At 42.4% G+C, this 17017-nt stretch overlaps 2 protein-coding genes across 2 annotated transcripts; both read right to left on the bottom strand.

Annotated features, from left to right (window-relative positions):
* Positions 1 to 435: 435 nt before the first annotated feature.
* Positions 436 to 5979, bottom strand: LOC118316660 (L-amino-acid oxidase-like). The gene is made up of 8 exons (XM_047331275.1): positions 5897 to 5979; positions 5183 to 5252; positions 4189 to 4415; positions 3243 to 3355; positions 2500 to 2701; positions 2239 to 2307; positions 1948 to 2084; positions 436 to 1737 (listed from the first exon to the last, which is right to left on the bottom strand). Exons 2-8 carry the CDS (start codon positions 5211 to 5213, stop codon positions 948 to 950), a joined length of 1569 nt encoding a protein of 522 aa, XP_047187231.1. The 5' UTR covers positions 5214 to 5252; positions 5897 to 5979; the 3' UTR covers positions 436 to 947.
* Positions 5980 to 8360: 2381 nt separating this feature from the next.
* On the bottom strand, positions 8361 to 14329 carry LOC118316658 (L-amino-acid oxidase-like). Its single transcript, XM_047331274.1, has 8 exons — positions 14235 to 14329; positions 13821 to 13890; positions 12799 to 13025; positions 11838 to 11950; positions 11059 to 11260; positions 10798 to 10866; positions 10507 to 10643; positions 8361 to 10227 (listed from the first exon to the last, which is right to left on the bottom strand). Exons 2-8 carry the CDS (start codon positions 13849 to 13851, stop codon positions 9426 to 9428), a joined length of 1581 nt encoding a protein of 526 aa, XP_047187230.1. The 5' UTR covers positions 13852 to 13890; positions 14235 to 14329; the 3' UTR covers positions 8361 to 9425.
* Positions 14330 to 17017: the final 2688 nt, after the last annotated feature.

The raw sequence follows: 17017 nt of genomic DNA, 5'->3' as shown, positions 1-17017 counted from the left end.
AAAGAGCTGAAGGTATTATAGATGATTTGAGAGGGAGAGGGAGAAGCTCAGGTCTCCTGGCCAGTTCCACCGTTCCACAAGTCTCTTAGATGAAATCACAACCCCGTCCACGGTCCAAAAATCCATTCAAAGTCGTTACTCCATTTCAGCAGAGTGAGCAAAAAACTCTTGAAATCCAAATTACAATCTACATTCATCTTTGTGGTGGTTATTCTCCATAGGCCAATCCCTCTCGTTCCTAAAGATTTCTTCCTTTTTGCAATGTTGGGCTGCTCACACACTATATCTTTTATACCTTTCTCTTTCAACACATATTTTACACACCAAACAAGTGTGTGTGGGTTTGTGTGTTTGCATACGTGTGTGCGCATTGGTCAATTCTGCATTTGGACAAGTCTTGACATGTCTTCGGGTTCAGTTAGGTTATTTTTTTTGTGTGTGTGAGTGACTTGTGAAAAGGTTAAATATCCTGACAGATGTAAAATAAAGGTTTGCAATTGATGGAGCTAGAGAAAAAGTGATTTTGCAGTGTGATCAGAGAGACACAAGATTAATTGTCTTTAAATTTCTGAAGGTCAGGTTTATAAATGACAATGACCTATTTTATGTTACTGTAATGAAACAATATTGAACTATTTTGTTAAATGATCCATTGAGATTTTTCAGGGTAAACTTTGCTGTTTCTAACTAAATTGTTATTTATAATAATAAAATATTGATGGATTTTGGAGCGTTGGTAAGACAAATCAAACAATGTGAAGACATCACTGTGTTTTGTAAAGTTGTGATGAGCATTTTGTTCTACTTGGTAAATAATCAACTAATTGTGAAAATAATCTATGGATGAAAAATGAAAATAATCACAAGATGCATCACTGGACATTGACACTAACATGTAATACTATGATGATGCTGATTGATCCTGATTTGATAGCCTAGAGCTTGTCTCAGTTTTGGGTTTCTTCAGATTTTTCGAGAAGGAATTTGTTGATGTTAATAGCAGCTCTGATTGCAGTTTTCATTGACGTCTCGATCCAGGCATGAGGGAAGCCTGTGTGTTCACCAGCAAAGTGCACCCTGCCTTCTCTTTTAAATAGCTCCTTAGAATACTCTAAATGTTGGTAGGGTGTGAAGAGGGTGAAGGCGCCCAGGCTGTAAGGATCCAAGCTCCACTTCTTCACCACCACCCCTGTGCAGAGAGAACTAACGTCCTTGCCATGGATCAGCGCCAAATCTCTCAGAACCAACTCTTTGACGTCTTCGTCACTTGCTCCAAGGAAGAGAAGGGAGTCATCAGACCAGGTATAGGAGGCCAGGAGGACGCCGATTTTCTCGTTTGGGAAACTGTGACTGGGGTAATAAATGTAACGAGATGGCCTGCCGGTGATGCTCTTTCCTCCTTGGATGCCGTCCGCCTCCCAGAACTTTTCACTGAAGGTAAGGAGGACTTTAGTGGAGCTTTCATAGTGGACTGTCGTCAGGGCCTCCATCTTTTTAATGGAGAGTGGTGGATCGAAGTCCATGAAAAGGGCTGCTTTGGTTGTGGTTGTTACCAGGATGACGTCTGCCTCAAGGTGCATCAAAGAGGACTCTTTCTGGTATGATACAGTAACTCCTGTAGATGACCGGCTGATACGCTTGACCTTGGAGTTGAGGTGAATGTCCACGTTGAGGCCACTGAGGTGTTTCTCAAAAGCACTGGGAAGAAGATCTGAACCACCTGTTATTTCAGAGTACCTTCAAAACAGAAATAAAAATGAATTTCTTTGCATGAATTCTTGTAGCAAGCAATTCAGTCAATGAATCGAAGAGAAAGGGGAAAATTACATGTATAACTTTGTGTCGTCTGCAAAGAAGTTAAAGGTTAAATTTATCAATTACACAAGATGTAAAGACTAAAGTGAAAATTCTTAAGTCAAATATTTATAATTGTAATTCAGTTCTCACTTGACTTCGCCACCGATTTCAGTCTGTAGGTAGATCATCTCACTCAGTGCCGTGAACATTAGACTCTGTTCGTTAAGCAGGTCTCCAATCATTCTCACCGCTTCGGAACTCAGACCTCCTTCTTCTTTCAGATACTCCTGTTAAATAAGGTTCCATGTTGGTCGACAGTTTTGAATGGGTAATCCATGCTATTTGTAATGCTCTAAGATCAACAGTGATTTACACAATCAATGTATTCAACACACAGTATTCTCACTTTCCTTTTTTCCGTGGGATCACATTGTGCTTTACCTTCACAGAATAACGGTCATATTTTTTCAGCGCAGCAAAACAGCCGTTATTCGTCACTTCATCTCTCACCTACATAAAAGAAAAGTGACATAGACATGATAGTGAGAGTAGTCACAAACTGAGCTTCAATATGTGGGAAGTTTTGCAGTTTTCTTCCGTGACCATAGACTTCATGTGAAGTTTTGCTAAAGCAGCAGGATTCTAGTTATCAGTCCAGGTTCTGTGTCGCCCTCCCTCCCTCATCGTCTCTTTCTACTATACCTTCTGCAGAGCCTTATTTAGCAGCTCGTCGGCCGACCTCCCCATCTCATTTTCCAGCAGTTTATACTTCAGGATATCAGGGTTTGCATCCACTGCACTTGTCCGTTCTCGTTGCCCATTGACCAGGTAAAAAGTGTTTGGGTCATGCATGATGAAATCATTGAGTCCGAGTCCAAATAGTTCAACAAACCAGAGCACGATTCTGTTGAGACACAAGGGCATGAGCTCTTGACTGGGTAATTCCTGAAATTTGAGCTAAGATGGCGATTGTCGTGTCCTCTTGAGCTAGACACTTGGTGTGTTGCATGTCCATGCCTATTCTGTCATTTTAGCTCAGTCACGCAAATTGGTGAGTGGAGTGGAAGACTGTTTGTATTTGGCCAATACACAGACGGTGTAGTTGCACCGTGCACTCCCAAAACATTACCTGTCGGAAGCGTTTTTTCAGACACAAACTCTGGAAAATGTCCACAGAATTGTAGCCGGACGTTTTCCAGAGTTAGCTGTTCTCACACGGCAAAACGAAGCAAGAGAAAGATCAGAGACAGACTCATTCCCGTCTGGGTAGAGGAGCAGGAGGCACCCGCTCGCTCACTATGAATCCTCCACAGATTCCTCAGCTGTATTCTCACACGGGCTCACTCGGACATTATTGCTAACGAGAGCATGTCATGTAGGTAATGCAGCAGAGCAGACATTCATTAAAAGAAATGAATTCATTAATTAAAGATATTTTTACTCACTCGTGAGAACTTGGGATCCTCATTGCTCCCAATTCGGCGTACCAGCCCGCGCTCTCATTCCTGTAGGTCTCCACACGTCCTCCCACACGATCACTAGCTTCTAAAATGGTGACCTTGTTCAGACGGATAAATAATGTGGTTAGCCAAGTGTCTGATTCCTGATTTGATAATAAAAGATGAAGTTTATGTTAGTAGTTCGGTTTTGTTTGTGTTTCTTATTGTCGGTAGACAACATTGAACAATAGTTTGTTCAAAGTCAACAAGTCAATGACTTCTATGTCATTTAGTTTAAATGATTCAAAATGACTGCCCTATTCGAGTTTATTCACGTCAATGAATCGAAGAGAAAGGGGAAAATGACATGTATAACTTTGTGTCGTCTGCAGAACATTCAATTTTAATGAAATGTAATTCCTACTTATGTTATTGGTATGTTTATAAATGTAAACACTACTGTGAATTCGGCGCACCAGCCCTCGCTCTCATTCCTGTAGGTCTACACACGATCACTAACTTCTAATATGGGGACCTTGTTCAGACAGATGAATAATGTGGTTAGCCACAAGTGTCGGATTCCTGATTTGATGACAGAAGGGATATTTTTTAACTCCGGCAAGGAAGTCAATGCGATTCGTTGGGTTTGTTTGTTCGGTTGACGCTAATATTACAGGATCCAAAATCCCTGGGTGGCTCGTACTGTACTCAAAGTGTGATTGGCAGAAAGCCCCTGAGGATTAAAAGTGATCAGTTCGAAAACACTGGGAGTGTAAAGAAACTAAAACAGGAGTAATGCGGCCAGAAACCTGCAGCTCGGTTCTGTACAGTGTGGAGTTGATGAATAATCTTTTTGCTAAGACAAGTGAGGTGTTCAAATGAGCTGTTTTAGTGCTTCTGTGTCCCCCCAGTTGTCAACTACATAAATACAGCAGCAACCTGCTGCACGTACCTGGTGTCCTGCTTCTCGCAGCAGCTTTGCAGCCGTCAGTCCGGCCATGCCCGCTCCAACAATGGCAACATGACGACCTTGTGTGTCATGGAGCGGGAGGCCGCTCCGCGCGGTTTGCAGCAGGTTATCGTAGTCTGCGTCCTCCAGACAATCAGACAGTTCTTTCTTCAGGTTGAAGGGAGAAGCCTGACTCTGGTGCAGTGTGAGCAGCAGCACACTGACCACAACTGGAGAAACGGAAAAAAAACTCATGTCAAAGGATTTTAAACCTTCTTGACCTTGGGAGAGGAGAAAACAGAAATATAGAACAATATTACATTGTCGTTCTTGTCTAAACATATCGAGCAAGATTTTTAATTGGCGATCACACATTAATGAGTTGGCCTAGAGCTTATTAAAAACATTTTTGACACACGGTTTACGTTGAGATCAAATTTGAATATTCAGTTCATCTTGGACATTGTGCATTGATAACGATCTGTAGTTACAAAGTTACAACTGCTCATTTATTCAGACATCTGCAATATGAATAATTGTACAGTTTACACATTTTACTGTACACAGTATAATAGCAGTGTGTAATTAGTCCATCAAGCGAAGGATTTTCAATTCTGCAAATTACACTGAAAAATTCCTCAATTCTAGTGAAGTATGGCAACTCCCCATTCCACCATGTAGAGAAAAAAATCAAACACATGATTCATCACTGCACCAGACCACAGGAACTGTAAAGGGGAAGGATCAAGGAGGTCCGTTCCACAAGGACTCAAACCAAATTGTAGACACTCACTGAACAACAAATTCAGAGGAGACGGTCTGCTTGGATGGAAGGAAGGGACATGGGTCAAGAAAGAATCCATCAAATTTCAGTGTGGATCCAAAAAAAAGGGGCAGATCGCGTTTTTCTTTCTCAGAGGATAAAACATTGAAAAAAAATAGACATTTAGTGGTTTAATATCTATCATGAGTGCGTGAGATTTGGTTTGATACTCACATAGTCCCCACTTCACCACACGCGGATCCATCTCAGCTCGGAAGCTGGTCTTTGTTGTGGACTTTCTTCTCTGACATAGGAAGAGAAGGAAACAGCAAAGAGGGCTTCAAAAATAGGAGACAAGTGTGACGCAATAAAGAGCGATGCAGGAGGATTAGATTAGACGGAGATGCCAGGGAGGCGCATCTCCTGCGGCCCTGCTGACACACAAACATGTTTGGATCCAACAGAACTTACGTCCAAACAAGATTCACGACCAACCAGAAATAAGGTGGGGTCATCACTGCAGGGTAAACAAGTGACATTACTGAGAAGTAATTCAGTTTTATCAATCACACGTGTATGTAACTGACAGGATGCACCAGAGATATTAATAGATATTATGATCAACTGAAGCCACAGAAAATCGATGCATTAGTGGAAACGTTGTCGAATGAATACATCGTTTATAATACTGCGGTTGGCAATTGATATAATACCTGATTATGATAATTTGATTTGTCCACATAAAGAGGCTGTTGAGTGTTAAATCATTCCATGAGGAGGAGGACATTTTTATACATATTGTGTTTGTGCACAAGATAATACATTTGTGTGCACAGTGTGAAGAAATATTACCTTTCCTTTTAAATTCCAATACAAATGATGCATCTCAGACAGTTACAGTACGACAGCGTTACAGACAGCAGTAGGAGAGAGATGACAGATTCTTACCTTTTGAACAGTTAAAAAGTCAAAATGGGACGGTGCAGTTGACCCGACGCAGAATCGTAGCCTCTTATATACCGAACGGTTCTTTGCAGGTGGAATCTATTCTCTACTCTGATTGGCCCCGACAAGAAAGCAATTCCTGTGCCCAAAAATAATTAAGCACTGTCATATCTTATGGGAACTTTGAAAAAAAAGAAACGTCCCAGGCTTTTAAAAATCCGGATCTCCCAGAACCTCCGTGCGAGCAGCTGAAAGACAGTGGCGCACATCCAAGTGCCCTGAGGATCTTCTTGCCTATCAAGCTCTTCTTTCCTCTTTCTCTAATAATAATAATAATAATAATAATAATAATCTCTACCCCACGTTTTTATTGATCTTATTAGGCCCAAACATAAGAAACAACCCATTTCATTTAGGGAGAGATCAGGACAAAGCAGCAGATGCAGAAATTGAGATATGTATATTAATTTTCACTTATTTCCAAGGGAATAATTCATGGATCTTGATAGAAAAAAATAACTGGCATATTTTAGGGACTGAAATCAATGAGTGTGTGCAATTTAGTGGTCCTTGGTTACAATTATAGAGACAGTTGCTCTTGGCTCTACTGCGTGACAGATTTGTTATGTTGCGTTCTAAGTCCCGATTGTGTTAGTACTGGAACTCAAATGTTGAGGTGTGTGGCAAATGCGACTTCTTTTCAGTGCATTCAAATTTTAAATTCAGAAACCAAAAAGCAAACAAAGGAAAAGAGAATACGGGTATTGAAAACGGGTTTTCAAATTGTTGTGAACAAGTGCCGTGCCCTTTTGAACGTGGGCCAATTTTTCCGTCTTGTGGTCTTTGCCTGCAGCTTTTTTCAAAAAAGTGCTCAAAGGAAGATTAGGGTCCTGCGCAGTGCGTCCGCCATGAAAGGGTTGCGTCATCGAGCAATACGAGAGGCGCATATTAGTAATCTGACACAACCACCACGATTATGTAGTCAAGCATTTGGCAGTTTTCGTTGTGAATCCGAAATAGCGCGTAATGCTGGGGAAGAGGACACACCGCAGCCGCAGAAGTGGACAAGCCGAACTCAGGCCTCAGGCTGGCCTGGGAAGAGACGCTGACCCGCACCACCACTGTACAGATGTCAGGGCGCTGTTCGACCGCTTGTTCTTACAAGGCCCATATTGTCGAAATTGAGATTCCCTGGCCTTTGTCATAATAAATAAGGTATAGGGGCTCTGTAAGTACGGCCAGTGAACCGACAAATACGCAGCCTGCATTCAGCAGCTGTTTTTGGTTTACGCTGCCCCAGGACCTCTGCAGAAATGTGATGTCACAGGGCCTTGCCCCCTTGACCCCCGGCGCTCACCCGCCCAGCTTCCGGTCACTCAGCAGATCGCTGTGAGCCCTTCAAAGTTTTGTCAGTCAGTACATTACAGATTTAAGCAGAACATTTCTGGGTTTCAAATAAATGACACCATGAAAGCTAACGTTACACTGCTAGCTTGGTTACATGCAGTAAAGTTTACCTATCTAAAAAAAGAATTATCCAAGCTGTGGGTTGATATTTCAGGATAAAAATGCCTATCATATAACTGCATTAAACAGCAATGTTAGCTACCAAGTGGTTAAATTTAAATGTTTGCTGTTGTCTAACAGTAGCTAATGATTTTGACTATCCGTTGTCTCCTCAGTTGCAGAACAGTTGGAGAGCGGTTAAATGTCACATCTACTTGACCTGCAACCTGGATCAAATGAATCTGTTGATTGAGATGTAAGAGGATGGACACCGTGTAATATGGTCTATGGAGACCATATGTTTTTAACAGTAGCCCAGAACAGACTAACCAAACCCTGGTTTCAGCGTTATCTGAAGCCACCATAGGTTCTCATATACACTTGGAGGAGGAGAGGTGTGTGGAAGGGTATTATGTTTCAATCGGCAATTTTAACACTAGATGTCACTCATACACAAAGAGTGTAGGTTGAAGTATAATATAACTTCAGACAGTAAAGAATTGTTATGGAATTAGATAAAACATGAGAATATACAGACCCTACAAAGGACCTATGCATAACCCCTATAGAGGTGGTACTGGTCAGGCTCTCTGTCTAGAAGGGTCCGGTCCCTAGACCCATTGAGTATAAACCAAATTAAGGACTGTTAAAGCTGGAAGTGATACACCTTGCCTCTAAATGCCTACCTCCTTACATCTACCCTGCAACCTAATGCAACCGACTGAGTAGTCCCTGGCCAGTGACTAATACCAGCCACGCCTAATAATGGCAGCTCTCCTCTTAATGATGTTGCCACTTGGTATGGTGCAAGGATAGTTAGTGGCTAGAACTAAGACCCAAATAAGTGTTCATTTATTAGGCTAGAGGAACCTATAAAAACCTTTTAAGATGTTGAAAAGCACAAACTTCAAACTTTTTACTACCATGAAAGATACAATAATGCAATGTCCACAACTTCTACTTTAACTGCAGTTTAGATATTTATTAAAAGCTTTAGCGAGGACAAGCATACAGCTCAATCAGTTTAAATTCAAAATATATGTGAAATTGAAATCATTGAAGAACATTCATTTGGTATTAAATTGCTAAGCAGAAAGAGCTGAAGGTATTATAGATGATTTGAGAGGGAGAGGGAGAAGCTCAGGTCTCCTGGCCAGTTCCACCGTTCCACAAGTCTCTTAGATGAAATCACAACCCCGTCCACGGTCCAAAAATCCATTCAAAGTCGTTACTCCATTTCAGCAGAGTGAGCAAAAAACTCTTGAAATCCAAATTACAATCTACATTCATCTTTGTGGTGGTTATTCTCCATAGGCCAATCCCTCTCGTTCCTAAAGATTTCTTCCTTTTTGCAATGTTGGGCTGCTCACACACTATATCTTTTATACCTTTCTCTTTCAACACATATTTTACACAACAAACAAGTGTGTGTGGGTTTGTGTGTTTGCGTACGTGTGTGCGCATTGGTCAATTCTGCATTTGGACAAGTCTTGACATGTCTTCGGGTTCAGTTAGGTTATTTTTTTTGTCATGTTTGTATCCTGACTGAGTGACTTGTGAAAAGGTTAAATATCCTGACAGATGTAAAATAAAGGTTTGCAATTGATAGAGCTAGAGAAAAAGTGATTTTGCAGTGTGATCAGAGAGACGCAAGATTAATTGTCTTTAAATTTCTGAAGGTCAGGTTTATAAATGACAATGACCTATTTTATGTTACTGTAATGAAACAATATTGAACTATTTTGTTAAATGATCCATTGAGATTTTTCAGGGTAAACTTTGCTGTTTCTAACTAAATTGTTATTTATAATAATAAAATATTGTTGGATTTTGGAGCGTTGGTAAGACAAATCAAACAATGTGTTTTGTAAAGTTGTGATGAGCATTTTGTTCTACTTGGTAAATAATCAACTAATTGTGAAAATAATCTATGGATGAAAAATGAAAATAATCACAAGATGCATCACTGGACATTGACACTAACATGTAATACTATGATGATGCTGATTGATCCTGATTTGATAGCCTAGAGCTCGTCTCGGTTTTGGGTTTCTTCAGATTTTTCGAGCAGGAATTTGTTGATGTTAATAGCAGCTCTGATTGCAGTTTTCATTGACGTCTCGATCCAGGCATGAGGGAAGCCTGTGTGTTCACCAGCAAAGTGCACCCTGCCTTCTCTTTTAAATAGCTCCTTAGAATACTCTAAATGTTGGTAGGGTGTCAAGAGGGTGAAGGCGCCCAGGCTGTAAGGATCCAAGCTCCACTTCTTCACCACCACCCCTGTGCAGAGAGAACTAACGTCCTTGCCATGGATCAGCGCCAAATCTCTGAGAACCAACTCTTTGACGTCTTCGTCACTTGCTCCAAGGAAGAGAAGGGAGTCATCAGAGCAGGTATAGGAGGCCAGGAGGACGCCGATTTTCTCGTTTGGGAAACTGTGACTGGGGTAATAAATGTAACGAGATGGCCCGCCGGTGATGCTCTTTCCTCCTTGGATGCCGTCTGCCTCCCAGAACTTTTCACTGAAGGTAAGGAGGACTTTAGTGGAGCTTTCATAGTGGACTGTCGTCAGGGCCTCCATCTTTTTAATGGAGAGTGGTGGATCGAAGTCCATGAAAAGGGCTGCTTTGGTTGTGGTTGTTACCAGGACGACGTCTGCCTCAAGGTGCATCAAAGAGGACTCTTTCTGGTATGATACAGTAACTCCTGTAGATGAACGGCTGATACGCTTGACCTTGGAGTTGAGGTGAATGTCCACGTTGAGGTCTTTGAGGTGTTTCTCAAAAGCACTGGGAAGAAGATCTGAACCACCTGTTATTTCAGAGTACCTTCAAAACAGAAATAAAAATGAATTTCTTTGCATGAATTCTTGTAGCAAGCAATTCGGTCAATGAATCGAAGAGAAAGGGGAAAATTACATGTACAACGTTGTGTCGTCTGCAAAGAAGTTAAGAAAATTAAATTTTAATGAAATGTAATTCCCACTTATGTAATTGGTATGTTTATAAATGTAAACACTACTGTGAAAAATGTTACTTTACTTAATTTTACTGTGATAGAAACATTATGCCTAAGTCAAATATTTATAATTGTAATTCAGTTCTCACTTGACTTCGTCACCGATTTCAGTCTGTTGGTAGATCATCTCACTCAGTGCCGTGAACATTAGACTCTGTTCGTTAAGCAGGTCTCCAATCATTCTCACCGCTTCGGAACTCAGACCTCCTTCTTCTTTCAGATACTCCTGTGAAATAAGGTTCCATGTTGGTCGACAGTTGTGAATGGGTAATCCATGCTCTTTGTAATGCTCTAAGATCAACAGTGATTTACACAATCAATTTATTCAACACACAGTATTCTCACTTTACAGTTTTCCATGAGATCACATTGTGCTTTACCTTCACAGAATAACGGTCATATTTTCTCAGCGCAGCCAAACAGCCGTTATTCATCACTTCATCTCTCACCTACATAAAAGAAAAGTGACATAGACATGATAGTGAGAGTAGTCACAAACTGAGCTTCAATATGTGGGAAGTTTTGCAGTTTTCTTCCGTGACCATAGACTTCATGTGAAGTTTTGCTAAAGCAGCAGGATTCTAGTTATCAGTCCAGGTTCTGTGTCGCCCTCCCTCCCTCATCGTCTCTTTCTACTATACCTTCTGCAGAGCCTTATTTAGCAGCTCGTCGGCCGACCTCCCCATCTCATTTTCCAGCAGTTTATACTTCAGGATATCAGGGTTTGCATCCACTGCACTTGTCCGTTCTCGTTGCCCATTGACCAGGTAAAAAGTGTTTGGGTCATGCATGATGAAATCATTGAGCCCGAGTCCAAATAGTTCAGCAAACCAGAGCACGATTCTGTTGAGACACAAGGGCATGAGCTCTTGACTGGGTAATTCCTGAAATTTGAGCTAAGATGGCGATTGTCGTGTCCTCTTGAGCTAGACACTTGGTGTGTTGCATGTCCATGCCTATTCGGTCATTTTAGCTCAGTCACGCAAATTGGTGAGTGGAGTGGAAGACTGTTTGTATTTGGCCAATACACAGACGGTATATTTGCACCGTGCACTCCCAAAACATTACCTGTCGGAAGCGTTTTTTCAGACACAAACTCTGGAAAATGTCCACAGAATTGTAGCCGGACGTTTTCCAGAGTTAGCTGTTCTCACACGGCAAAACGAAGCAAGAGAAAGATCAGAGACAGACTCATTCCCGCCCAAAAGAAAGAAAAAAAATTCACATTCTGTGGCGTCTGGGTAGAGGAGCAGGAGGCACCCGCTCGCTCACTTTGAATCCTCCACAGATTCCTCAGCTGTATTCTCACACGGGCTCACTCGGACATTATTGCTAACGAGAGCATGTCATGTAGGTAATGCAGCAGAGCAGACATTCATTAAAAGAAATGAATTCATTAATTAAAGATATTTTTACTCACTCGTGAGAACTTGGGATCCTCATTGCTCCCAATTCGGCGTACCAGCCCGCGCTCTCATTCCTGTAGGTCTCCACACGTCCTCCCACACGATCACTAGCTTCTAAAATGGTGACCTTGTTCAGACGGATAAATAATGTGGTTAGCCAAGTGTCTGATTCCTGATTTGATAATAAAAGATGAAGTTTATGTTAGTAGTTCGGTTTTGTTTGTGTTTCTTATTGTCGGTAGACAACATTGAACAATAGTTTGTTCAAAGTCAACATGTACTTTGCTGTACAAGTCAATGACTTCTATGTCATTTAGTTTAAATGATTCAAAATGACTGCCCTATTCGAGTTTATTCATGTCAATGAATCGAAGAGAAAGGGGAAAATGACATGTATAACTTTGTGTCGTCTGCAGAACATTCAATTTTAATGAAATGTAATTCCTACTTATGTTATTGGTATGTTTATAAATGTAAACACTACTGTGAATGCGGCGCACCAGCCCTCGCTCTCATTCCTGTAGGTCTACACACGATCACTAACTTCTAATATGGGGACCTTGTTCAGACAGATGAATAATGTGGTTAGCCACAAGTGTTGGATTCCTGATTTGATGACAGAAGGGATACTCTTTAACTCCGGCAAGGAAGTCAATGCGATTAGTTGGGTTTGTTTGTTCGGTTGACGCTAATATTAAAGGATCCAAAATCCCTGGGTGGCTCGTACTGTACTCAAAGTGTGATTGGCAGAAAGCCCCTGAGGATTAAAAGTGATCAGTTCGAAAACACTGGGAGTGTAAAGAAACTAAAACAGGAGTAATGCGGCCAGAAACCTGCAGCTCGGTTCTGTACAGTGTGGAGTTGATGAATAATCTTTTTGCTAAGACAAGTGAGGTGTTCAAATGAGCTGTTTAGTGCTTCTGTGTCCCCCCAGTTGTCAACTACATAAATACAGCAGCAACCTGCTGCACGTACCTGGTGTCCTGCTTCTCGCAGCAGCTTTGCAGCCGTCAGTCCGGCCATGCCCGCTCCAACAATGGCAACATGACGACCTTGTGTGTCATGGAGCGGGAGGCCGCTCCGCGCGGTTTGCAGCAAGTTATCGTAGTCTGCGTCCTCCAGACAATCAGACAGTTCTTTCTTCAGGTTGAAGGGAGAAGCCTGACTCTGGTGCAGTGTGAGCAGCAGCACACTGACCACAACTGGAGAAACGGAAAAAAAACTCATGTCAAAGGATTTTAAACCTTCTTGACCTTGGGAGAGGAGAAAACACAAATATAGAACAATATTACATTGTCGTTCTTGTCTAAACATATCGAGCAAGATTTTTGATTGGCGATCACACATTAATGAGTTGGCCTAGTGCTTATTAAAAACATTTTTGACACACGGTTTACGTTGAGATCAAATTTGAATATTCAGTTCATCTTGGACATTGTGCATTGATAACGATCTGTAGTTACAAAGTTACAACTGCTCATTTATTCAGACATCTGCAATATGAATAATTGTACAGTTTACACATTTTACTGTACACAGTATAATAGCAGTGTGTAATTAGTCCATCAAGCGAAGGATTTTCAAGTCTGCAAATTAAACACAGTCGAGAACTCTGTGGGGTTTGCACTGAAAAAATCCCCAATTCTAGTGAAGTATGGCAACTCCCCATTCCACCATGTAGAGAAAAAAATCAAACGCATGATTCATCACTGCACCAGACCACAGGAACTGTAAAGGGGAAGGATCAAGGAGGTCCGTTCCACAAGGACTCAAACCAAATTGTAGACACTCACTGAACAACAAATTCAGAGGAGACGGTCTGCTTGGATGGAAGGAAGGGACATGGGTCAAGAAAGAATCCATCAAATTTCAGTGTGGATCCAAAAAAAAGGGGCAGATCGCGTTTTTCTTTCTCAGAGGATAAAACATTGAAAAAAAATAGACATTTAGTGGTTTAATATCTATCATGAGTGCGTGAGATTCGGTTTGATACTCACATAGTCCCCACTTCACCACACGCGGATCCATCTCAGCTCGGAAGCTGGTCTTTGTTGTGGACTTTCTTCTCTGACATTTATTTTTTGTTGAAACAGGAAGCAAAGGAAACAGCAAAGAGGGCTTCAAAATAATCATTATACATCATTTATAATACTGCGGTTGGCAATTGATATAATACCTGATTATGATAATTTGATTTGTCCACATAAAGAGGCTGTTGAGTGTTAAATCATTCCATGAGGAGGAGGACATTTTTATACATATTGTGTTTGTGCACAAGATAATACATTTGTGTGCACAGTGTGAAGAAATATTACCTTTCCTTTTAAATTCCAATACAAATGATGCATCTCAGACAGTTACAGTACGACAGCGTTACAGACAGCAGTAGGAGAGAGGTGACAGATTCTTACCTTTTGAACAGTTAAAAAGTCAAAATGGGACGGTGCAGTTGACCCGACGCAGAATCGTAGCCTCTTATATACCGAACGGTTCTTTGCAGGATGAATCTGTTCTCTACTCTGATTGGCCCCGACAAGAAAGCAATTCCTGTGCCCAAAAAGAGTTAAGCAATGTCATATCTTATGGGAACTTTGCCGAAAAAGAAACGTCCCAGGCTTTTAAAAATCCGGATCTCCAAGAACCTCCGTGCGAGCAGCTGAAAGACAGTGGCGCACATCCAAGTGCCCTGAGGATCTTCTTGCCTATCAAGCTCTTCTTTCCTCTTTCTCTAATAATAATAATAATAATAATAATAATAATCTCTACCCCACGTTTTTATTGATCTTATTAGGCCCAAACATAAGAAACAACCCATTTCATTTAGGGAGAGATCAGGACAAAGCAGCAGATGCAGAAATTGGGATATATATATTAATTTTCTCTTATTTCCAAGGGAATAATTCATGGATCTTGATAGAAAAAAATAACTGGCATATTTTAGGGACTGAAATCAATGAGTGTGTGCAATTTAGTGGTCCTTGGTTACATTTATAGAGACAGTTGCTCTTGGCTCTACTGCGTGACAGATTTGTTATGTTGCGTTCTAAGTCCCGATTGTGTTAGTACTGGAACTCAAATGTTGAGGTGTGTGGCAAATGCGACTTCTTTTTAGTGCATTCAAATTTTAAATTCAGAAACCAAAAAGCAAACAAAGGAAAAGAGAATACGGGTATTGAAAATGGGTTTTCAAATTGTTGTGAACAAGTGCCGTGGCCATTTGAACGCGGGCCAATTTTTCCGTCTTGTGGTCTTTGCCTGCAGCTTTTTTCAAAAAGGGCTCAAAGGAAGATTAGGGTCCTGCGCAGTGCGTCCGCCATGAAAGAGTCGCGTCATCGAGCAATACGAGAGGCGCATATTAGTAATCTGACACGACCGCCACGATTATGGAGTCGAGCGTTTGGCAGTTTTTCGTTGTGAATCCGAAATAGCGCGTGATGCTGGGGAAGAGGACACACCGCAGCCGTAGAAGTGGACAAGCCGAACTCAGGCCTCAGGCTGGCCTGGGAAGAGACGCTGACCCGCACCACCACTGCACAGATGTCAGGGCGCTGTTCCCCCCCCTTGTTCTTACAAGGCCCATATTGTCGAAATTGAGATTCCCTGGCCTTTGTCATAATAAATAAGGTATAGGGGCTCTGTAAGTACGGCCAGTGAACCGACAAATACGCAGCCGGGATTCAGCAGCTGCTTTTGGTTCACGCTGCCCCAGGACCTCTGCAGAACTGTGATGTCACAGGGCCTTGCCCCCTTGACCCCCGGCGCTCACCCGCCCAGCTTCCGGTCACTCAGCAGATCGCTCTGAGCCCTTCAAAGTTTTGTCAGTACTGAACGTGTCCACCCCCCCCCAAATCGCACACCAAATTCCACACTGCACTCCCCCGGTGTCCTAACAATACGCGCGCGCCAACGTGTGAAGTAAATGAAAGGGCGTTCTTGTGACTTTTGGCGAGACGCAGACGCCACCGAACGTCCCGGAGTACTTTTTCTCGCTGGTGTGAAGGGAGTCTGACTCGGCCGTGGTCCGAGGTTCATGTCTGGATAGAACAGCCAGAGATTCAGGCTGCCTCACTGAGGTGAACGTGTTAGACTGCTCAGGAGAAAGGAATTTTTCCCTGGTATTGTTTTGACAGCGGCAGATCCTTGATTGATGGTTGAGCTTCGGTGAAATCTCTCCACCCTTTCGAATGACTGTTTCTGAAATGTGGACCGGCCACAAAACCGCTAAAAGCCGGATGGGGCAGAACTGGACCGAGGCCTCCTGCACGAATCGTGACTCGAGGCTTTCGATTAACAAAGTCTGACCAGAGCTCCCCCCCCCCCCATTTTCCTCCCCCTTTCCTGTCACCATGGGCAGCGGAGACTCCGGGACGCTGGCCTCGAGTCCCGTGTGGTTGGCGGGCGAGTCGTTTTCCCCCGAAGGAGCCAACGTGAAGCGACACGTCGTGTCGGCAGAGGCGACTCAGATTTCCACCGAAGTTGCATCACTTTTGTTGATTGGCAACCTCGCCGTGCCTTTTCTCAGCTCCTACCCCCACACGCAACTGAACCCGCAATGCAGCTCGGCGGCGTTTCTGTCACCGCGGGAACTCCTGCCACAGCCCTGTTGCTGATTGTAACAATGGAAGTCGTGGGAATAAATAATCAGATCGTATATTATCAGCACGTCTGAATCCAATCAACATGCGCAATGAGGCATTTTAGAAAGAAATGATTTTACTTTGCACTTCTGTCGCTCTGAATAATGGATTTGAATTGTGCGTCAAGAACTTCCGGGAACTACATGAAGTCTACATGAGTCAATTGACGTGCAACCATTTGGGACTTCCGTTGTCGCGACTCAAATTAAACGGCTCTGGGTTTGACCGATCAATTAAATGATCTAAATCAGACACCGTAGGACATTTTTGAAATTATTTGGGGGGGGGGGATTAAGTCTGAAATGTGAATTCCACAGGAGCGTCTCGCGTGGCCGTTAATTAGTTGAGAGAAAAGGTAAGAAGGGTCAAAAGTGGTGCCCCCACACAAGGCCTTTCATTATCAGGAGTTGGGGGGAAAAAGTCACCTCTGACAGCAGAACCATAAGAGCTTCAGAACAGACACTGATCCAACTGAAAGATCAAAAAAAAAAAACTTAGTTTACGATAGTTACCCTTCTGAGAGAGTAAATGGTGCCAGAGAACCTGACCACCATGAC

The sequence above is a fragment of the Scophthalmus maximus genome, chromosome 3, assembly GCF_022379125.1.
Source record: "Scophthalmus maximus strain ysfricsl-2021 chromosome 3, ASM2237912v1, whole genome shotgun sequence".
NCBI lineage: Eukaryota > Metazoa > Chordata > Actinopteri > Pleuronectiformes > Scophthalmidae > Scophthalmus > Scophthalmus maximus.
The sequence above is the reverse complement of the archived record's forward strand: the minus strand, read 5'-3'. Positions and strand labels throughout refer to the sequence as shown.